This window comes from Camponotus vicinus, unplaced genomic scaffold (assembly GCF_025532165.1).
Source record: "Camponotus vicinus isolate PSW18456_S1 unplaced genomic scaffold, iyCamVici1.0 SCAF_14, whole genome shotgun sequence".
Taxonomy (NCBI): Eukaryota; Metazoa; Arthropoda; class Insecta; order Hymenoptera; family Formicidae; genus Camponotus; species Camponotus vicinus.
In genome coordinates this window covers 1,800,495-1,824,852 of record NW_028141950.1, presented here as the reverse complement: position 1 = coordinate 1,824,852, position 24,358 = coordinate 1,800,495, and the positions used below count along the sequence as shown (strand labels likewise).

Below are 24,358 nucleotides of genomic sequence, written 5' to 3'. Positions count from 1 at the left end.
ATATTATGTATATAGTTTATTAAAAAAAGAATCCGCAACTAGAAGCTTCAGACACTCTTTTACATGCATTTCATAGATATGATAATTTTCACTACAACATTATCGCATTATGTTATTTTTCTGAATTGCATAATGTATCTGTTCTTGTTATGAATAACTTAAAAGTTGGAAAAATATACACAGTGTCTTAAGCATCGACTAGCTTTCCCTCTTGCTCTTCATCGACTTTCTTCTTGATATCAATTGATCTCTGCCGTATGATAGACTGTACATCGACTATAGCATACTTTGTCATCGTATAATTATATCGGCAATAGCAAAAATAAACGATGGAGACACAAAAGTAGGATCCTAAGCTCATAGCCGTCGCCAGCCTTATGCGACTCGTAAACATGAAAGTGCCCAGGCCGGTGGCAAAGCCGCTGTAGATGCCATACAACTGGCTGTCCCTGAAACAGGGAATCTTCCTGATGTCTCGACCAAACAGCATCACCGCCTTGGATTGGTCATCGTCTATATTTTCAATGTCCATCGTGGTGTTTCTGTTATATAAAAGAATATAAACTATAAGTTTGTTCTTTTCAGCTGAACTAGTACAGCCAATTTGGTTAAAAAGAACAAACCTTATGTAATTTTGGACAACAGAAGGCGCAAAGTAAGGTTAGACAGATGGATCTTCGTTTCGGTTGCACTCTGCCTCTCCTTTTCTCACAAGGGCATGGATAAATACATTCATTTCACGTTCCAAGTACATAAATGAAAAATGCGAAAAGGTATGAATGAAATCAGCGGATCTTATCCTCCTCGGAAAATCAGCTGTTCGTCAGACGGTACCCGACATTCTCGCACGAGGGCGCTGCGAGCGCGAAATTTCAGGGCGGCCACGACTCGAGCGCTCATTCGGCCACGTTCGGCTATCGCCGATCTCGATGTTTCAGTTGCGTGTGGGGCGCCGGTTGACATTGGTTGACATCGTGGAGCGGTCGACGCGTGCTATCGAGCCCGAATGACAGGTGGTGCTCCCATCCGTACACATTAATCGCTCGCGCGAGGATCGCGACAAGGAGGACGTCGTCGCGCCTGTAAAGTGTAGTGTAACGTCTTTTTTCTACGGAAAGGAACGCGCGTATCACGAGTGAGGAAGAGGAGAGGTGAGAAACACGAGGAGCGCCTTGAACACAGCCGCAAGTCGTTACTCCGACTCGCACGTATACGACTCCCGCGAATACCAGTCCAAATCGCCGTGACATGCACGCACAATCGGTGCGTAGCTGCTCCTAGGTGCTCCCTTGTGTCAGGTCCTACGATGTATACCACGTATCCGTGCGACGACTTACCCGGGAGATTCAGCTGTAGAAGAGGTAAGCGGCGTTTGTATTCTCCTCGGTGTTATCCTTGTACCTCGCGAACGTCCTCGAGCGCGAGATTGCCTGTATCGTGGCCCTTTAACCTTGTATCCATGAAGACGTTTGTGATTAATCGTAATTGAAACACCTGACGCAACGATTCTCGTTGCTGAATTAGAATTTGTGATTCTGATATTGCAATTCGATTTTTCGAAGCGAATCGTGATATCGAGATTCCGATGCACACGCATGATACAGGTATATCTCGTAAATAAACGTAACGTATGTACGTTGGAGATATCGAACGTCATCACGTTACGTCATCATGCATGCGCGAAGCGCGCTACTCCCAAAAAATTATCATTTATACATAACTAAAGGGTGGAAATAAAAGGCACAAAATGTCGCGTTTACGATTAATATTCCAGAAAATATTATTCGAGAATTTTGACATACACACTTTATATTTTTTATTATTTTGAATTTTCGTGATTTTTTTTTTTTTTTTACCTCGACGAGAAAATATCTTCGTCAAGAAACATCCGCTTGAACGAGATGTGACGGCGAGTTTTTTCTGAAACTCTCGCATGAAAGTGGACGACTTTATTTTTTTACAGCATATTCGAGATTACTCTCCGGCAGGCCAGACATAAAACCGCAGGGATTTTCGTTTCTGTGAGTACGGAATCGCGGAAACGCGGTGTGATATTCATACAGGATAGTCCGCAGGATGCGGCGCGTGTAACTTTTATTAAGGGGGAAAGGTGCATGCACGCAATTTTCTCGCTGCTATCTCACTACTAATCACACATGTCGCTATCTCTCTCTCTCTGTCTCGCATTTCTTCTTTCTCTTGTACTCTCAATTTTCGCGAAAAAATTTTCCATCCCACGGATTAGCAATTTCAAATGATTTACGAAGAATTCGCGAATTAAGGAAGTTAAATGCAAGGGCTCTCGATTTTAAAAAAGAGACTAAAATTCAAAATTTAATTTAGATAATAATTTACTCATCAATTGTATCAATAATCATCGATACAAATTGAAAAAACGAATAAAGTGAAAAATAAATGATTCGTTATGTTAACAGCAATTCTCGAAATTTTTGCAATTTTTTTGCAAACGACAGAGTCCGATCGCGGAGATTCTTTTTCCTTGGAAGAAAATAATGATGTGGTAAAACCGGGCCCAATATTAGAAAATTACACCTATGATGGTGCAGAATATCTCACAGTATTTTGCGATGCTTGCTAACGGTAAGCGGAGATTTCGCACGGGAGAATCACTGCAAGAAAGGTCAGATTCCATGCATTTATATCGCGAAGCAGCGCGAAGCCGCAGACTTGCAGACACAATTACCTGTCGCTCGTAAATCAACTCGGATTTGTATTAAAACCGACGGGCCACATAGATCGCATCTTCCACGGCATGGAAATAAGCGCTGCGCAAAACCGAGTGCACACAAGATCTGTCATTACCGCGATGTATCTCATACTCATCGATTTTCAGTTTCGAGATACCTTTACCTCGAATCGAAATTTTACTCCTATTTTCAATCTCGATCTTCTCACGTTTGTAACTTGAAGAGAAAGGATTTCCGGATAAATTGAATTTGCATAAGAATGAAGCCTCTACTCTCTTAAATTGAGTCAGTGAGAATGTCATTGATTAAAGTAGTGAAACAAGATTTCATCGAAAGTTAGTGTGAATATTTGATCTCTTTACTGAAAACACGTCATACTTTAGATTACTATTATTTGAGAAGAAATTTTTTTTAAAAAAACAAACACATATATTTAAAGTAAAACATATTTAAATAATATGCAAATTTAGAGTTGTAAATAATATGTAAAATAAAAATTATATACATATACTTTTTTACTCTTAAGATATAATAAATCCAAAAAAATGAACAAGACTCTTGGTCAAAAATTCAAATATTTCTTTTAACAAAATATATATAATATATAAATTTATCTCATATATAAGATGTATTTTAAATTATTACTGACTCAAACAATCATCATTACTAATTCTTTCAGTGAGAAAGAGATGATCTCTTTTAAGAGAGCAATTTGTATTTAAGAAGCAGATGAACAATTAAAAGTTCTAAATCAGATCTTTCGACAAAATTAGATATATAAGGAATAATTTTAAGAGAGAATTTTATTTAAAATATCAGAGTAGATGTTAGAGATTGAAAATTGTGATCGACAGTAAGAGAAAACTTTCGACTGGGATTTTCGCTCTTTGGAATCTTCGAATTTCGGACTTATTCTTCCGTATTTATGCGTCGCGAAACGCGAACATACATTTCCGTAATCGTCGCTCTCTAAACCATAAAAAAAATTGGGCCAGTGCCATTTATCGTCCTACATCAGAGATCGTAGCACGCGCCGGATACCTTTCACCATCTATGCGATGCATTTGAAATTAAATTCCTTGGAACGCTCCCACCTACCTACGCGTGGATTTTTTTTTAAATTGACAGCCAAACATATGTTATCTCCAAGAGAATTGTTTGGCGCGCGAAAATAAATGACGCGCACAGATAACGCGTTGCAACCAATGTTTTCGCACATTCTAATAACGCTATTCGAGGTATTCGATAACGGTACTCGCGATATTCATCTCGCTGAAAGATTGAATAGAAAGAGTGAATCATTACATTCCTCCGCTCGGGTCAATATCCGTCTACGTTTGCGATCGAATTTTAGAAGCGAACGGTATTCCCGATCGGATCTTTAAAATCTTCGTTCTATTGTCTCTCGCGAGATTTATCCCACCCCATATTTTCGCTGATTTAGTGAGATTTAAGGATATTAATAAAATATTTTATTTATCTCGAATTTATTTTTTTATATTCAAATTATTGATATTATAAACAATGCGATACAAAGTGATTCAAAGAAATCCGAGATTGAGGAAGGATGCCTCGTGTCTCGAGTTTCTTGGAGAATGTCCTCTCGCGAGATTATCTCACCCTATATTTTTCTGATTTAATGAGATTTAAGGATATTAATAAAATATTTTATTTGTCTCGAATTTATTTTTTATATTCAAATTATTGATATTATAAACAATGCGATACAAAGTGATTCAAAGAAATCCGAGATTGAGGAAGGATGCCTCGTGTCTCGAGTTTCTTGGAGAGTGTCCTCTCGCGAGATTATCTCACCCTATATTTTTCTGATTTAATGAGATTTAAGGATATTAATAAAATATATTATTTATCTCGAATTTATTTTTTTATATTCAAATTAGATAGTATTATAAACAACGCGGAAATTTTTAATGATACAAAGAAATCTGAGATTGAGCAAGGATGCCTCGTGTCTCGAGTTTCTTAAAGAATGTCCTTTCGTCTCTCGCCATATCTAACGCTTCCTCTTCGTATATCGCAACGTTGGCGCATCTAATGGGGACGATTCGTGACCTGCAGATCGAGAATCGGGACCGTGTAACGTGAAAGATAATCATAGTGTACCTGGAGACGTGCATTCAATCGCGCATTTTCTCCCTTCGACCGAAATAGGCCTCTGTATATCGATCAGCACGGACTTATTTATGCCTGTCGGTAGCGGTACTTTTTCCATTTCTTGGCGCATATATCTCTTTCTGCATATCTCTTACGTTTCTTCCTTTGTTTAATAAGGGGAATCGCGAGTAATAAAGATATTCGCGTCGGCAGTCTACGTCAGTCGACTGGGAATATTAACGATGAATGGGAGAGGCAGAAGTGTGTGCAATCAGGATGATTATTACACGCGTAGTTTAACTCCTTCCGCTAGACGCGTGTTGTGTGATGGTACGCGAGCGTATAAGAAACGATGGAAATTTGTCTACTAATCTCTAAGTGAAAATATATTCTAGTGTATCGTACTTTGTGAAGCTCCAAACTGTACTCTCTTCTAAATTGGGCTTTAATAAATGTAGAGTAGAGCACAGAATAGTGTGGAAAATTCGTGCAAATCTAACATGTACTTTTCACGTTGACAGTATTCGGTGCTGGGACAAGGTTGGCGGATCTATATGGGGCAATGCGTGTCTCGTAAGGCGGGCGCCGTCGTCGCAGCATCCGGTCATCACAATTCGCCTTCGTACCGTATCATGGACAAGGCCCAGAAACAGGTGAGCTCCTCTCCGAATTCAAATTTTCCTTTTACCTTCAGTCTTAATCTTCTCACCTTTATGGATTCTAAAGGATTTCGACAGATTTAATTTATATAAGAATTGAGCTCCTACTTCAAATAGTCAATTTTCCATTTAAAGTCTTAAAAGAAGAGCTTTCACAAAACTACACACAGAAAAAAGATAAGTGTCACTTAAACTAACGCGTTTATTGTTTCGTATATACGCAACAATTTATAATCTTCTTAGAAGAATTTAATAATTTTAAATTCCAACAATATTATAGTCTTAATTTAATATTGTAATTGTCATCTCAAGAATATATAATTATTTAATTCTACTTTAAGAAAATTATAATCCTTGATTTGAAAATGTTGTTTTCTATCTAACATTATTTCTTTTCCATTCAAGAAAATTAAATCTGAAATCATAAGAATATATTTTTCTCGATTGAACTATATAAAATGGCTTCATTCAAATAAGCAATTATTCAAGCAATTATATTTTTCTTTAATTAATCCAATATAATCTCATTTCAAGATTTCCATGTTAAAACTAAATATATTTTTAAAACAAGAATGTCCTTTTTTCTGTATATATTTTCTTAAATAGAATCAATATAGAAACGATAGAAATTCAATCATAGAAATTAGTTATCAATGATTAGAAATTAATGACTGATTTTTCAGTGAAATCTCTCATAATTAATACAACTGGCTGATATTCGGTGAAGCCTTGTCAGCCTTCAGTAACATCTTTACTAATTTAATTTATGTAAGAGACTAGGTTGAATAGCTCCAAAGGAGCTCATCTATTTAAAGTATCACGAGAGATATTTGATTGAAAATTGAAATCGAAAGTAGGAGAATAATTCGACTCGCTGTCAGGATGCCTAGATTCGAGTCGTCACGACTCATAAAAAGCCATCACGCCGTAAAAACGCTCTTTCTATCATCGATGGACATTGAACTTCGAGGCGACATCGAGTTTCGCTCGCCGGATCGCGTTCAGTCAACTCTGTCCCTGACTCCTTTTTCTCGTCATTGCGTTTACATAATATCCATCGGATACTGTCCGCGCATGTACTATATAATATACAACGTATCGCGTGTACATCGCATCGCGATCGCGAGTAACGTACGCATGTAGCGAAAAATCCAGCTGATTGCACGGACGGTTAAGCTAAAGGCCACGTTGAAGTTCAATGCCCTTCCTCAACCACGTTGCACCTGCAACGGTATCGCTATCACCTGCGAATATATCATTTGTGCGCATCTGTCATGTCTATACGACGTGTAACACGATTTAATGCATCCCGGTTCATTCCGTGAAAATCCGCGCGATCGACGACGCGTGACTGAAAATTGCATTGGAGTATTACGTCCAACGTGTTAAGTTACATTATTCCTCGTTGTCTTTCGACATATATCAAAGTTAAAGGTGCAATCAACATGAATATTTTATTTTACATACTCGAAACGAGCAACATTTCTTTCTTACTTTTAATTTTAATTTTTAATCTAATATCTATTTTGATATTTTATTCTCTTGATCTATTTAATTTACAGTTATGGACTTAATTAAGAAATTTATTTATTTATATGAAAATTGCCTAAATAATTATTTATTTAAATAGTGTTTTATTAAATTTATTTAATTAATACACTATTTATTTAATTTATTTAATTTAATTTATATTTATTTAATAATTAATTAAAAATTAAATAAATAAGTGAAATAAATAAAATAAATGAATAAAAAAACATATAAATGATATAATGAATATTTGTTTATTATTTAAATACAAAATGCAGAAGTTTAACTTGAATACAAAATATAAAAGTTTAATATAAATTAAATTTATAGAAATTTTTTAGAAGCCATAAATGAGAAAATGGAGATTGAAAATAGGAGGAAAATTTCGACTCTAGGAAATTTACATGGTTATTATGTCAATGATCCCTTCCTTCGTATAATTATTTGGAATCTGAAATCGACACTTTCGCATATATGAACGTAAAGGAAATGATTTCGTGTATAATCATTCGTACGCTTGAATACTTTCACTAACGTTTAATGCAAGAACGTTTTTATTATCCATCGAACGTATTAATGTATCGATCTCCGCTTTCGCGGACGCGTTAACTTTCTCGTATATGCACTCGAATTGCAACGAATTAACTGTCTTTGAACGACCATACGTAACGTGAATAGATATGCAAATTGCTTTACGTCGGCAATTACCGTTGCTCGCGCTTACACTTTTTTTTTATTCGTGCCAACGTCCTAAGGTAAACGAGTTTAACGATAATAATGTTAGAAGAATAGTCTCTACTCCTCGAGTTACAGAAATACCGCGGCTTTTCGAGATTAATCAGTCCGCGAAATAAATAGTTGAAATTTATAGATCTCCGTTTCTTAACGAAGTCGAGTTTACCATTAATTTGCGCGATGAGCGATACTAACGCGCGCTTCCCCGCGATAAACATCGACGTACACACATGCATCGTTAATGAAATTTGTTATTAAATTTGTTAAATTTAATTGAATATATTCTGTTTATTAAATTTAATTGAATATATTCTGAATTTTACTAAGTGCAGTATTTTAGTCAAGAATATTAAATTAAAACAAAAATTTGGTTTGCTTACTATAAAAAGTTGGCGTAAAATAAGTTTGATATTCATTAACCGACCTAATCTCGCAAACGGTTTCTCATGTGCACGCGCTGTTAAATTTTCACCCGGAAACGAGATCCCGCGCTTTTGTGAGAGCCTTTTCGCCGATTCGGGGATGCGTTATTAATTCACGCGACCGATCCGGCCTCAGTCGAACATGTACTTTCCATTGTTCGTCGTCACGCAGCTCGGTTCCGTGGGTAGTCTCGCGCCGGGCCGGAAACCGAGAGACGGAAAACCGGCACGGCACGGCACCCGCACGGTTCAGGTGCGAAGAAGGAGAAATCGGCGGAGAGAGAACGCGAGAAGCCTTTTCTCCCCATTGTTCTCTCTCTTCCCTCGTCTCTCCTGCATCTCAGCCGTGCCGATTCGCACGCCGATCGCGCTTGCTCCCGCGATCGAACGACGCCGCTTGTTTCTGCCATTGTACTTAACTATCTTTATAAAAAAGTATCAAATATATGACGAATCTTAGGGTCAGTTTCACCATCTCTGGTTAACTCAATCAGCCGATTAAATTTAAGAATGGCCAACTACAAAACTTGAACGAATTTTTACTCACAGACATCTTATTATACATATTAGCAGCTGTTAAGTGAGTGTGTAATATTGTTATTGCCACGTGCATATAATATTAAATAAGTATGTAAAATTAATTAAAAGTATTATTAAATATATTAAATATTAATATTGACGTCTTGTGGTTGGCAATTCTGATGACAAAAATCGGCCGATTAAGTTAACCGGAGATGGTGAAACTGACCCTTAATGATTAATGAATAAAATTTGAAGTTTGTGTAATTAAAAAAATTTTTATACATATTTATATCGTGACGTATTGTATACGTAAGATGTGTGTATTAGAATATGATCATTTGGATGCAAAGTAGAGATTTTCAAGCTTCTTTCACGGGGACGCGAAGGCAATCTCTCCCTTCACGATTTCTCGTTAAAAATCCGCGGATTCTTTCTCGGTCGAGAAATGCTAGATCTCGTCTAGAAAGCTTTCCTAGACATCTTTCTTTCGGTTACGTGTATACACAGAGAAAAATGTATACTGTATTGAAGTAAATATTATTTATTTGAAGTACATCATAAGTTTGTATATCCGCAAATATATCACAAGTTCACCACAAGTATTAAATTTAATTGAATATATTCTGAATTTTAGTAAGTGCAGATGTTTTGGTCAAGAATATTAAATTAAAACAAAAATTTGGTTTGCTTATTACATATAATTGGCGTAAAGTAAGTTTGATTTTTCTTTGATACAACTTTACAATATTCTTGAAGGGAAAATAAATTCTTCTTTCGAGTACATGATAATGAGATTTTCTAACACTTGTGATGAGTATATTTAAGACTATTATTAAGAATATATTCTTTGTTCAAGAAAACTATTACTTAAAAAAAGAAAAATAAACTGAGTAATCGTTTTTCTTGGCAGTAGAATGATATTTTTCTCTGTGTTGTTTCTGCTATTGTCTCCCCCTTCACGATTTCTCGTTGAAAATCCGCAGACTCTCCTGAGAAATGCTAGATCCCGTCTAAGAAGCGCCTTTCTTTCGGTTACGTGTATAGGTAAAAAAAGTTTGGGACTCTTCCCTCTTCGACTTTAGCTTCGATTCTCGTGATCTTACAAAATGCCACCTTGCGCCCGATTTTATCGCGAGATGACACGCAAAAGTTTATTTGCGAAATCTTATCAGCAAATCGATTTAATTAAATACGACGTCATTTCAGTGGAGAAAGAAAAGAAGCAAAAATCAAGATTACATCTTTGTTAGAGAATCATCATGATAATCTTATCGTATTAACTTATCCGTTTTTTAAACAATGTTTGTTTCTTGGTAAAATCTGATATCACATTGACACAGTGTCTCTCATAAATCATCGGTTTTATTCTCTTTTTAATAACAAATTCTCTGGTTAATTTTGAAATGATTCTTTTCTTAACGAAAATATCAAGGCACTTGAATTATAAATCTCGATTGTCAAAGATTTTTACAAATTAAACTTTGTAGAATTAAAAATTAGAGAAATTACATTTTTTAATTAATTTCGGGTAAAATTTCAATTATAATTTTAAATCGAGACTTATGATGAAAAAAATGGAAACTGTCAAAAATAATAATCACCTACATTTTTACTGATAAAATGGAATCCGGATCAACTTACAATTAGCCAGAGAATCTACTATTAAAAAGACATTGATTTGAGAAAAAACAATCTATATTTATAGAAATGTGTTCGATAAAAAATTCGCACAATCGATTTATCGAAAGTTTATATTAATGTTATTCTCTGATTCGATGAGTCACGTTGCTAATTCGTGTTTCAAACGAAATCACGTAGCGAAAGAGATCGCTTCGCTTTGATAGCTTCGCATGATCGGCATTTATTGCCAATTCCGCAGGAATCGTTCCTCCTGATAACGATGCTTCGATCTGACGCAGACCCAGTCGCACCGCTGAATCAAACAATTCATATATACAGGGTGCGCCCCGAACGAAAGTGATCGATAGTAAATAGGAACGTTTCTCCTCGCCGACGTGAATCGATTCGTCTTCAACGAAACGGAGGGGAAGTATTATCGCGGGGTCGTTGCTACGTTACTTCACTTTGAAACCGCGCCAGGAAACCGAAAACACTCGATACAGACGATCCGTCCGTCTCTGTCGTGCTCCATCCGCAACTTACAAAGACGAAATCGAATTAAACACACGTAATACACTCTCCCGTTCTTCCCACCTCTGCCGTTAAGACACCCTGTATATCGGGAGAAACCCCGGGCCGCGCATCCGCAAGATCAGCAGCCCCTCGGCTGATGCGTCGGCGACGTCGCGGCGCCGGCGCAGACGACCGGATCGATCCCGCTTTCCTCGCCTACGACGGATAGGCCGGGGGAGCGAGCGAGACGGAAGAGGCGCGGGAGGAGCAGCGGGGGTGACGACGACGACGACGACGACGACAAACAGCGACGACGTCGGTGCGCCGTCGCGCGTTTCCGCGCCGTCGAAAGACCGTCACGTACCATCCTTACGATGTGACGGACCACGAAGAGAGAGATTCCTTGGCCATCGTCTCGCGCGGCTCTCCTCGAGAAGAACGCACGCTCTTCGCGCCGGTAAACAGTTACGTATTCGCGACATGACGACGCGAGCTGGAAACCCCATCGTGGGCGGCCGTCAATCCCCGTGAGAGAGAGAGATCGATCCGACGACCGGCCGTGTGACATTGGCCCGGACTGTCATGGAGTACCGGTGCGGCAGCACGAGATGCGAGGACGACTCGCTGGAGAACGAGAAAGACATTGCGGTAAGGGATGCGGGACACGAGAGCTTTGCTCGTTTCCTCCGGATTCTCTCTTCTACGGAAAGGAGTCGGAGAATCTCGGAGTTGTATCTGTGAAAAATTTCCATGGAATCGTACCATTAATAATGTTATCGAGTTGACATTTATCAAGTGGCTGAATAGGTCCTTTCATTTGCAAATTTTACATCAGGTATCGAGGTCTTTGCGGATTTAAATTTCTAGAACTGAAAATATTCTCCATCTAATGTCCATTCATGATGCAATACGTTTCCCCCTCATTCTTATATAATCAAACTTGATATAATTGTACTTAACTATCTTTATAAAAAAGTATCAAATTTATGGATCTTAATGACTAGTGAGCAAAACTTGAAGTTTGTGTAATTAAAAAAAATTTTATACGTATTTATATCGTGACGTATTGCAAGATGTGTGTATTAGAATATGACACAGACATATGTCAATCATTTGAATGCAAAGTAGATATCGAGATTTTCGAGCCTCTTTCACGGGGACGTTTCACGGGGACGCGAAGGCAATCTCAGATTTGTCGGGTTGTCGTCGAGTAGTTACTCTATTTCTGGAGTCCGAATGAGGTTGGCCGTTCTCGGGCGACCCGAAACGGAAACGACACACTCGGACTCGGCGAGTTGTCGCGTCGTGCACAGCAGATCGAAGTTGGCATCGCTTTTCCATCAACCGACTCGACAATCGTAGGCAATGTGGTGCTCGCGTGTACGTTACTCTGGACAAAGAGTTTTGTCCGTAGGATGCGCTATCGACTCCGCGCCGACATATAACCCCGTGTATGCATCTGTGTACGAATATCGATTAATATCGCTGCAGACGGCAACCACGTAGCAAGTTCGTCCAACAAGCCCTTAAGCCGCACGAACGCGCGGCACCGAGGTATCAACGTTTTGCGATAACGCCAGGTGAATGTCGGGAAAGAAGATACGCCGAAGAGACACGACATTGCGCTTGGATTAAGCAATTAAATATATTCATCTTATATAATCGATAATACAATGTTTAGACTAATTATTAACTCAATATCGATCTCCTTCCGTGAATGTAATCCGCGGCTGATGATGCGTGACTAGCGCTACTGATAATCTTATCCACCTTATATCTTGGTCCGAAGTATTTTTTTTTATCGTGGCAATTGTAAAAACGTGATGGAAATTAAGATTATTGTTTTATATTTAAGAAAAGTGATCTCGAGTTGAAAATTTTCTCTCACTTTCCTCCTATAATTTTCAATTTAATTTACTATGATTCTTTAAACAATCAGATTATCCTCTTTTGAAAATATTTAATTTATTGCGTGCTCCATTTCTTTCACTCTTTTGACGTGGACATCGCGTCTAACGTCTGGAAAAATTTTTCAGGGCGACCTACGGGGCTCTTCGAAGCGCGGCACGTCACACACGCGCGGCACCGCAATGTCTTTCGGCTTCCGGCGAAGGCCCACTAGCGGGATTCCGATGCCGATAACGAACTATGCCACCAGCACCGTCACCGAGAAGAGCCTGCTGCATCCGCGATCGAAGTCGGCCGGCCCGGAACAGAATCGCAGACGGGCGATGGACGACGACAACAGCAATGCGATCCATAATTCGTCGTCTGGTCGGTCGACGCCGCGATTGGCGCCGCCGAAGAAGGACTCGAACGGAACCGGTGTCAGAACCAACCGTTTCGGGTATCGGCAACCTCAGACGAGGTTCACGAACAAGGTCGGCGACATTTGCAGCAGCCACAATATCAGTCATTACAATCAGGAGAAGCTGCAGCAACATCAGCAGCAACAACAGTATTATCAACAACAACAACCGGAGAATTATTTTGTCAAACAACAGCAGCCGAATAGGGTTGCGCACGTGCAGCAACATTTGTGCAGTACAACGGCACCGACGAAGCCTCGATCGTCGCCATCGAATAACGTGGCTTACGGCGGCAGCAACAATACGATGATGCAGTACGCGGACGCCAACAAACGAGGCTCAGGCATTCCTGAACCCATTAGTAGGTATACTCTGCACACCAGTCACTTGCCGCTTCCGCAGTTCGCTGTGCGGGTAAGCGATTCCAATTCCAAGATCGCTAAGACAGCAGCGAATCAAAGCAGAAAGATATCCACGTCGAAGGGTTCGTCCAGTTCAAAGGAGGGCTCGGTGACCGAAGATTCGGGCGTTAGCAGCCAGCCGGCTGGTCCAGAAGACGACAGAATCAGGTCGATGGATTATATGGATGAGGGCTCTCTGAGGAGACGCGGCATCGGCAGACCGAGAAATTTGCGTATGGTGGTAAACGGCAAGAGCTTCGACGTGAGAGACGTTCGAGACGACGATAGCACGGTCACAGAGATTTCCGTGATCCCGTTGCCCAAGTCGTTCGCGACCGCCGCGGCCAATTTAAATACCGGCTTTGTACGAGAGCGGGCTACGCAGTACCAACGGATCGTAAACAAGGACAACAGATACACTGATTCGACCGCGTCAATGTCCACCACATCTTCAGAAGGATACGAGGAAGGTTGCCTTAGCGAGGAAAAGGTTTACAAGGATCGTTCGCGTACAGAGAAAATCCCATCCATAAAATCAGACTTTAGTCCGCCGAGTTCGGACGATCCCGAATACGGTCATGGTGAGGCCATGGCAGACGAGTATTCATTGAGCTCCAGTGACGAATGCCAGCGTTCGAACTCCATCATCGTTCAGCACGCGCAGACGATCACCGCCGCTACGAAGAGCAGTACGGCCTCGAAGAATGCTCTGCGTTCGGTACTGCTCACTATTGAAGATCCGGCGTTTGCTGCTGCCGCCGCTACCACAACTACTTTGATAGACGATGAGACCTCGCCGGTCGACAGTCTATTCGATAGTCCCACCGCCAGTATCACTCAGTCGGATGGAAAGCCCTCGAAGAGAGACGAGGAACACGCGCTGGAACGTTCGGACAACACCCTCGAGGATGATAGTCCCGGCACGCCGACGAACGCCTCCAACTCGCTCAGCCTGTCCGAGGGTAGAGAGTTCTTCGACGATGAGATTGCTGATCAGCCGGGATTGATCTTCGATGACAGCAACTCGAGGGCCAGAATCGAGACGCAGTCCGTCATGGGGAATCAAGTAATCACCGAGAATAACCACACTTTAATCGAGACGAGCTCTAAGACAGGTTAGTACGGATTACGATGCTATTTTTGGAATCGTTTTCTTCAAAGGTACATTGTATATCAGCATTTAAGTAGCGAAGATTTTATTGAATCTAACTCTCTCAATCTAATAATTTTAATAAACTTAAAAGTAACAATGCACATATAAAAATAATAAATAAAATTGTATAGTATAAATATAATAAATATCACTTAAAGATAATAAATATATTTATCTAGAAATTTTTAATTGAGATGTATTTTGTTAAATAATAATATATTTGTGATTTAATTTGTAGGTGGTGCGCACGTCAAAGGCATGGTAAACAGTCCCCATCACGGACAGCGTTTGCATCGAACGGGAAGCGTAGATACTTTGTCTCCTTGCGAATCCATCGCCTCGGATGATTTAATGTTGGATTATGATGGCAGTGATGCGAGCTCTTACGAAGAACAACAGCGGTTAGCATTAAACGATATAAATTTTTTATAAGTAAATTTTTATACATATAAATATATATTTTTTTACATACAAGTAATAATTTTTACATATATAAACAATTTTATATAAATTTTGGTTTTTCATTATGAAGAAAATATTGTTTTTTCCATCAATTAAATTCGCATAATTATCATTACCTTTCAGATTAAATTCCAATACTGCGTTGCACGATCTGGATGATGCCACTATAATTTCCGAATTGGAAGCTCAGGGCGAGGAAGTGATGAGGCAATGGAGCTCGTTGTTAAGCACCGCTCATATGCAAGACGAAGCGAATTCCAATTCCGCCAACAACAATTCTGTCACCAACACAGCGGGCAACAATAACAATCAGACCGCCATCGAATCTGGGTGTGTATTTGTATTTTTCACTTAATCTTTCCACGCTTGCATTGCTCGAAATGCGAAACTCCATAATGCATGAAGCTTTTTTGGGAATGATGAACAAAATGTTATCACGATTAGAGTTATGTGTGACATTTTACTCGTTAATGATATATAAATTATGCAAAGATATGTTTCTTTTCTCCGAAGAAGAAGTAGGAGAATATAATACAACTTTCCGTGAGTATTTTTTTGATGTGTAGTTAAAGTCTGGCAACGTATAATTATTAGACCTCTCTTTTCGTAATATCTTTTCGTTTTCTGCATATCGTTCAATTGTCTTAATTGCACCATCACTTTATTTTTTTGGATTTTGAATGTTTGCATATTATACACTTGCATCAATCATTTTGTATGCTTTTCTAGATACAACATATCGATTGCATTAATTTCACAACACAATTTGAATCAACTTTGATGCGTTTGTAGTAGAATTTTCAAGCTGAAAACAACGTAGTACAATGTAAAAGATAGAAACTGTAGCAAGCTTTTATCTAGAGACGATACGTTGCGTAGGAAGATTGAAAGAGTATCTGATCAATGTTGTGATAGTTAGTGGAAGTGCATATCATGTGAAGAAAAGAAGATAAAGAATGTGTCCAATTAATTAAATTAATGTGTCATCCAATTAATTAAATTAATGTGTATCTGCTGTCCTGTTTATTACAATTATATAAGTCGTATTCGTAAACTTTGATTAGTATAATCTCTTTTTTGAATTTTTTGTACATCATTTCTCGTGTACAAAAAATTCTACATAGATAAACTAAAATATTTCTTTGAAATATCTAAAAAATTTTATCTTGGGAAAAACTGCAAATTTTGCACTTTTTTCGATCTTGCAATATTATGAAAACTTTATATTATCTTTTAATCTTATATATTTTTATATTAATCTTTTTTTCGCGCGCTTCGTGTATAATTCCATAAATTTCTATCTTTTATATAATTATCTTTTCATTCGGTTGAATGATAGCTTGGCGACAGCGTCTGTGGAGAGGAAGAGTGTTGTAATATCTCTTGAATATTCTTTTTATATCTTACATCATTGACTGTTATTAATAGATATGATGATTTATGACAATTTTAATCGCGACACGATATTGAATTGCAATGAAGGATCGTAAAAGTTGGTCATTGCAGAATGTTACGCATATTTGTAAAATTCTCCTCTCGGTATTTTAATCGGAAAGTAATATCTCTTCTGTATCGGGAGCACGAAGCATCTTAGAGATAACACTTCGAATCGTACTTGTAATAATAATTGCCTGTTGCGAGTCGTGTAAATTTCGAGCTCGTCATGGCCACAAGCGCATAACAGCCTACTCTCTTTCGCGGCGTTAACTCTTTTTTTTTTACTCTCTCGGTGAACGAGAAAGAGCAAAACATCTCCAAGTTTATCTATTAAACCTGTCCTCTCTTGTATCCCCGCTGTTCATCTGCAATCCTCGTCCGACTTTAATCGACTTAAATCCTTGAAGCTTTAATCGAGCTTTTGTGAATTTTCGTCATTATTTATTTTGTCGACCGTTTTCCTTCCATTTTTCATTAAAAAGCGATCAATACATGTGATAGATAGATAAAAAACGCAAACGTTAGAAGAGATTTAATCGAGATTACGATAAATTGACTCAGTGCTGATAATGCGTGATATTTTCATGTAAAGATCAACCTACTAAAAATGGGAATGTTTCTCTTCTCACGAAAATATTACAAAAAATCTCGGTAACAAATCACTCTACTCTCTTGTGTCCGACTACATCTGTCTTTTTTGTCAGAAACTTTTCACGTTCAAGTCGTACGCGATAGTATCTTCTCCCTCCCTTGCTTGTACAAAATTAAACAAAATAAACATATCCGCATCCGTCACAGGAGACGCCACAATTCAGCGACAGTATTCTGTGTTCTAGCGCGCTAATAAAACGGGTGAAGCAATTACAAATCCCCGATGAGGACTCCGCGGGTGGAGACTACTACCAGCTGACATACCCTAACTAGCGAGCGGGGTCCGCCGATCCTCCCTCGAATGTCGACTAAGCAAAATCGATAACTGCAAGCCGATTACAGTAATAATAACATACGGACGCAGGCTTAACTCGTGAGTGATCGCGCGTAAAAAAAAATCGGAAAAGCTGATCACGTTAAAATGAAATGGTGGATGCAGCGTCATCAAGCTTTTACAATGAACAAAAAAATATTATCACTCAGAAGATAAAGAGAGAAAATAATTTTCTTTATCTAAGCGCAATCACTTACGAGATAAACGGACAGACGTTGCCAGGAGCGTGAAAGAGAAGCGGACATGATTGGGAGAATCCGAGCGATAACACGCGATGTCGCTAAATTAAAAAATTTAGCAATTAATCGTGATTTTATGCTGACCTGTGTGACTTTTGTTTAGGCTACGATCAAATGATAAAGAAAAAAGGGAGTGACGTATCGTCAAATATTATTTTCAATACGTAGTACAATTTCGAAGTTTAGTCAGAATAATTTGCAGTGAAAGTATATACTTTTTACATAATTTCTATAAAACGAGTATCACGCGATTGTTGTTATTTAATGTAAGAATTTTTTCTTACGTAATTCCTAGTTCGATAATTTTGTACATTAACGTCAACTTGTAGATATAATTTTTTAAATCCTTTAACAGACTTCGTGTATAATTATCATTCGTTTTGAGGCTTGTGCTGTTACGTATCCTTCTTGCGTGCGTTCTCGGAGAATTGATTTTTTGTTCCAAGGAATAATATATAATAACCAGTTATATACGTCCCATCCTACTCCAACTTCTTGAGCCCGACTTGGATAGGAAATCTGCTACCTCAAAGGGTACTAGTCCTCCAACCTACTCCCCGCGAAAGCTCATTATCTCGTTAATTTACTCGTCTTTCTTTGATCTAAGGAAAAATATGGCTTTACACATGACTTATAAGAGTCAGGCAACTTTCGAGATTACACAATGCGTCTTTATTATAGTCGCAAAAAATACTAATTCTCAAGTATAGTCGAAGTGTAGTTGAAAGAAGCATAGTACGCGAATAAAGAGTAACCCACCCCGAGACTCACGGTCGGTTCGCCTTGTCCTGGTAAATAGCGCTACTCTAAAGGACGATTCACTTTGGTGACTTCCTAGCACAGCGTACCAGTACAGAGCGGTGGGAATGAAACGTGTAGTAGCGAGGGTGATAGAGATTATTTTTCCAATTTCGTATTTTTCCAAGACGGTGGTCGAAAGCCGAATCCTTCCAAAAATTGTCGTCCTATTGTCGCAAACACCGGTCCAAACTAGTTTCGATGCAACCTTCTTGTAGTAGATGCAGCCTAGTCATCCCGACGATCGTCGCTTTCAACATTAATATAATCACATTCGTACTATCTAAAATACGTAGATGTTAGCGCGCGAAGGGTAATCACTTCATGTTATCAAATATTAATTAATTAATCGTATACTCTCGTGGCATTATAAAAAATTAGTCAGATGTAGACATGTAGCTTCGTAGAAGAGACGAGCGATCTCTCTTTCTCTGTGTGCGGTGATGAATAATTCAATTTGACGTCACTCTTCCTTCCAAGATCATTATAGAAGATGCGACTACAAATCGATATACGCTTGCTATCAATATAAAAATATATAAATGTACATTCCATTAGTTACCTAATTTTTAATTATTTCAATAATTCGGAGCGGTTGACTTTATGCTTAGTTGTTTGTAATCTTTAAATTATTAGGTCGTTACGTTGCAGTAAATATTCTTTTTGATCTCTCGTAGCCTCGTGCTTATCCTCGTCCATTATGACTGTATCCACGAAACATTTTTCCGCGTTATCGTTCATTTCCTGCCTATGAGATACTTTTACCGTTATCTTACATCCAATTTCTAGCATGAGCAACCACGAAATACGATCATCCCGTTGTACATCGTAAGCACAGTTTATATATATAATCCCTCCTTGCATCTAAAGCCTCGTTTTTCCACAAGTAAGACCTATTACAGGATGCTTTTTCGAAGGCGCTTTTTATTTAAGCTTTACATTTGAGATATTGCGGAAGTAAAACTATTATATATATATATATATTTTTTTTATTTTTCGAAGAATATAAACTCAGAGAGTTCAGGGAATGTCAGGAAGCAATAGCTTGAAGAGCGTTAGTTCTGTGATTATATACACAGTAAAAAATAAAATGTTAATTATAACATTTTTCACACGTCCTAGAAAGTCCACTCTAAATTTTAAGTTAAAATAACTCATTCGTCGTATGTTACTTATTGACAAACCAAAAATGTTAAATAATTGATACAATACTTTACATTTATTTTGGTTATTGTGACTTTAAGTATAATGTAAAAATAACATACAAATTAATTAAAAATTACATGAAAAAATAGTTACAATAATTCGGAAGAAATGTTGAGGACATTAACATATAATAGTAATTATTTTAACTTAAATTATTTGTAATAGAAACATTTGATTTTAGTAAATTTGATTATTTTTATATGTCAAAGTTCAAGATTATTTGATTATTTGAAGATTCATTTTAACTTTTCTTAGAATGTTAAACTGACTTTGAGACATGTTGATTGTTTAAAATGATTATGTTCAAAATACTCAAAATAATATTTCTAAGAGACATATACAAAGTGTTAAGTTATGAAGTTGACATAAATGTAACACATGAAAACGTTATAAAAATAATAACATATAGGTTGTATGTTAATTTTACATTAAAGTACTAACCAAAACGTGCTAACACAGAAAATTTTAACATATGGACGCACAATTTTTTACTGTGTATGCATCCTTAAACCAGATATATGCGGAAAGTAGCAATAATGACACATGTTAACGCAACACGTATACTTATCTAGCGTAGTACAAGAAACATATTCCAGACTTTATAATATAATAGCTCATTGAATTTAATCCTTCTTACTTCTTCTCGCGTCGAGTTCAATTTCTTCTGTCTTTGCTCTTTGATTTGATTCAGTTCCAATTTTCTCGTTTGTATTATCTATACTTGTTATAAAAAATTAGTGCAATCCACCGAGTGATATTACACCAGACATCTTAATATCAAGAAGAAAATGTTTTTCTTTTATCGCAAACTATGAATCCGCGTTAGAATTGATTCAGCGATATTAGCAGCCGTCGAATTCAACATTTTCACGGCACTCGTATATGCAAGTATTTATATCCAGGTGTATGTACTCGTTGTACTATCCATAAGTTGTAAGAACGAGCGAGAGAGAGAAAGAGGCGTTGTGGTGCCGACTATAATTCTAGAACACGACGTTATGAAGCATGATTGTATATCATATTTCTGTCTTCCTCATGCGTGCTACTGTATAAGTATACGATCCTCCATTGCATTATTAAAACACACTTCCTCTCGTTCGCAGAACCACTTGTTCTTATTTATACATCTCCATCGACGCGAGCCGATAAACGGCTATAACATTATATAATAATCGGTCTAGAGTTTAGAGATTTGGGTCGCGAGAGAGGATCGGACCTCCTCTCTAATCTTGGCCATCAGATTTAAAGAATCGCGGTTTAACCGTCGCGGTAAACCGGTTTCTCCGGGCCATGTATGACGGGCAACGAACGTCTCGTGATGTAACGAGACTCATCGAGTCGCGAAAATAATTGGAATCGATATTCACTCGAGGATGAACTGGAACGTTATGATGTAAATATAGACATGTTCGTTTCTAGCTTTTCCACCTCATGTCGATGACGGGAACCGACGAAGACGATCGGTCCGAGCTGAACAGCGCGATTTCGTCGTCAATCAGAGCGTTACTAGTTAGCCGTGTTGATGTTTTTCCTCTCTCTTCCCTTGCCATTTCGCGCGTCGAATTTTCAATTCGGACAATCATTGATCGCGACTGTAAAAGCGAGACAAATACGTATCGATTCGTGACGAGATTGTGCGAAAGAGAATCGAAATTGTCGATGAAAGGAATTTTTTTTCCACTCGAATTGCTATTATTTGTTACTTTCTCTCTTTGTATCTTGATAGAATAATGTATGCATGATATTGATCGCTATTCGTTTTTGAAGAAAAAAATCAGACGAGCACGCAATTCTCATTTTCCATGATGCTCTCTCTCTCTCCAAGTCGCGCTTGCCTTGGCGGAAACAACTTACTTGGGGCTACCTCCTTCGCGGTTTTATCGTGTAACGGTGAATTTTTTCGGTCTATTTACTAAACCTCTCGTAACGATAACTAGCTGTGGTCGACGGCGGAAAATATTGCCGTCAATAATCCAAAAGAGCCTCTTACATCTTGCAAAATTTTGCTGTAAACGACACGCGCGCAAGAAAATTCATCTTTATTAACTTTACTGTAACTATAATTTAACCGTGATTTAATGAACAATAATAAAAGAAGCGGGTTCATGTCGGAAATGTTCCGTCAGTGAATCTTTTCGTCCAGACGCGCGCGATCATCTATTATGAAACGCCAACTCGGGGGTGCTCGATGAAAGAGCCGTGAAAAATTCACCGAGAGCGTTGGAATTCCGATAGATTGCTCTCTCGTAAAAGGACCGCGAGGAACTACCGTTGGAAATGAAAAGTGCCTCATAAATCTCGGATTCTCGGCGCCGGTGGAAAGCCGTGCCAGAGCAAAAATTGCCAAGGAGGGTAGAAACGTCGTGCGTAAACACGGTTAAGGGCTAAAGGACGGCCAACTGGAGTATTGATCGTTCACTTCGGAGACGAGTCTGTTGCAGACGCGGAGAGATTTTTACTCTTTCTCTGTCAATGTAATTTCTAAACTCCTCTCATTTCGAGAAGTTGAGCAATTCCATACTGCATTATATATTAATTTGAAAAGGGGAATTTTAAAGAAGATGCTATAATTCTTGAATAGACGGGCAATCTTTCTTGATGATTACTCGTTGCGACTTAATATTATAATCTCGATGTCCTGTTTGAATCGATCAAATACTTGAATCACAATCAAGATAAGATCCGATAGTAATAAATAATTAATCATACTTGTATGACGAGAAGTTATATTACATAGAATTATTTTGTCGTGAATTTATAGGTTTCCAAGAAGTTTTATCCGAAGAGATAAGAGAAGCGACATGATTAGATATTATTGAATGATACAAGTCAATTTTCTTCGTATCGATTGGGAATTTATTTATTGATGAATCAAGCTGGTCGTTGATCTGACTGGCTTCAATTTTATTAGATCACGCCTGTCCAATTAGAGTAGACAGCCGATAAATATTCATTGGCGTGCCGAATTTAATTACACGAAAATAGCATGAATTTAATGACTCATTTTATTACGATATTTTTCATAATAAAATCTATAACAAACTCTTGTGGGATAAACTCGCGATGCTCATTAATTTCGACAGAATCCCGACTCTGCAAGTTAAATTAAAAATAATAATAATAATAATATATATATTTTAATTAACCTTATTATTTATTTGAATTTATTAAAATTAACTAAAATATAAATATATATAATAAATATATTTAAAAAAGAGAGGGGAAAAAGATTTCGATAAGAAAGACGCGCAATATTTCGCCCGGGGGGGGGAGGAGGGGAGATCGCTATCGTAAACTTCGATATCGTAAACTCAATAGTTCGCAGCTTTTTGTATTATCATCCCCACCTCCTCTCTACCGTCTGCAGCTGTTTCCCCTCCCTACTGTTTTTCCCTACCTCTCTCTTCTCGGTCGTTTCTCTCTCCTCTCCTCTAGCTCGTCCACCACGAGCGATATCGAACCAGGCTCGTCGTCGTAGTGCGAGGTGCGCACGCGTTCCCGTGTATCCCCTCGAGGGGTCCTTGGTGATCCTGTCTGCCTGCCGGCGACCGTCGCAGGTCGGATTCCGACGGATGCACCGGTTAATGTATATACGCCGTGAAACACCGTCCGTGCGTCGAAAACTTCGCCTAGTATTCCACGTGTTGCCCGCACTCCTTAGTAAGGACTCGACGAGAGTCCATCGAACGGGACGCCCAACGCGCGGCCTCGCGCGATGACGAGTCTCCCGTTGGCAAGTGATTGATTATTTTGAAAAAAAAAAAATGTTTGCTCCCGATGAGTGATTCACAGTGGGTCTCCAGTGAGCGGTCGCGGTAGGTGTTGGTGATGGATGTTTAATGAGCGTGCTTTTTGATTTTACGCGAGGGAACGTTCGGTTAAGGTAAAGCAATATTGCACTATACGTAATTGTCATGTCAAAGAAACGTCAAATATTCTTAGATGGGTCTTAAATATTGACAACGATGGTCCAATTGATGGTCAATATATATTGTTTTATTTGAGACTCATATAAGAATATTTGACGTTGCATCGACATTTAAGTTTCTAAAGACATTGACTTTATTTGCTCTTTTTTTTCCAACCGTTCTAAACTATTATTCTCGACCGTCTCATCTCACGAACGTCATCGCTGTCGCGTGAATCGTTGCAACCCCAGATAGGTATGATGCATTACTGCGTTACATGATGCGAGGCCGCGGTCGTATATTTAATGTGACATTAAGATTTGCTCGTAGACACACAAGATTATATTGATTTTTCGAGTCTCCAGGATATAAACCGAAATTAGCATACATTCGCTCACGCGATGTGTCACGTTAGAGATGCCAAATTTGCATCGCGTGCGTCTTATTTTAAAACTGTAATTATAATTTTGCGACGATGCTCCAGTTTTTCAAACTATTAGACGATCACGGGCATTGCAATGCGAGGTATACAATATATTAAATATATTAAATATATAAAATATATTAAATATATTAAATATATTAAATATATTAAATATATAAAATATATATATTTAATATATAAAATATATTAAT

General features: G+C 38.2%; 2 protein-coding genes across 11 annotated transcripts in view; one reads left to right on the top strand and one right to left on the bottom strand.

The window, feature by feature from the left end:
* Positions 1–24,358, top strand: part of LOC145965257 (uncharacterized) — a 34,357-nt gene that overhangs the window by 2,007 nt on the left and 7,992 nt on the right. For 2 of the 10 annotated variants that reach the window (XM_083088668.1, XM_083088678.1), the window contains exons 1-6: positions 598–1,361; positions 1,964–2,021; positions 5,345–5,476; positions 12,861–14,649; positions 14,926–15,088; positions 15,273–15,479. In XM_083088668.1, coding sequence (XP_082944794.1) covers positions 5,378–5,476; positions 12,861–14,649; positions 14,926–15,088; positions 15,273–15,479 — 2,258 coding nt within the window. In that variant the 5' untranslated portion in view covers positions 598–1,361; positions 1,964–2,021; positions 5,345–5,377. Of the gene's footprint in view, positions 1–589; positions 1,362–1,963; positions 2,022–5,344; positions 5,477–11,106; positions 11,473–12,860; positions 14,650–14,925; positions 15,089–15,272; positions 15,480–24,358 lie in introns of those variants that run through there. The other 8 variants (XM_083088676.1, XM_083088674.1, XM_083088675.1 and 5 more) reach the window with 8 other exon arrangements.
* Positions 4–950, bottom strand: L(3)87df (cytochrome c oxidase assembly factor COX20 lethal (3) 87Df). The gene is made up of 2 exons (XM_083088690.1): positions 624–950; positions 4–542 (listed from the first exon to the last, which is right to left on the bottom strand). The coding sequence occupies exon 2, from the start codon at positions 530–532 to the stop codon at positions 188–190; it is 345 nt and encodes a 114-aa protein (XP_082944816.1). The 5' UTR covers positions 533–542; positions 624–950; the 3' UTR covers positions 4–187.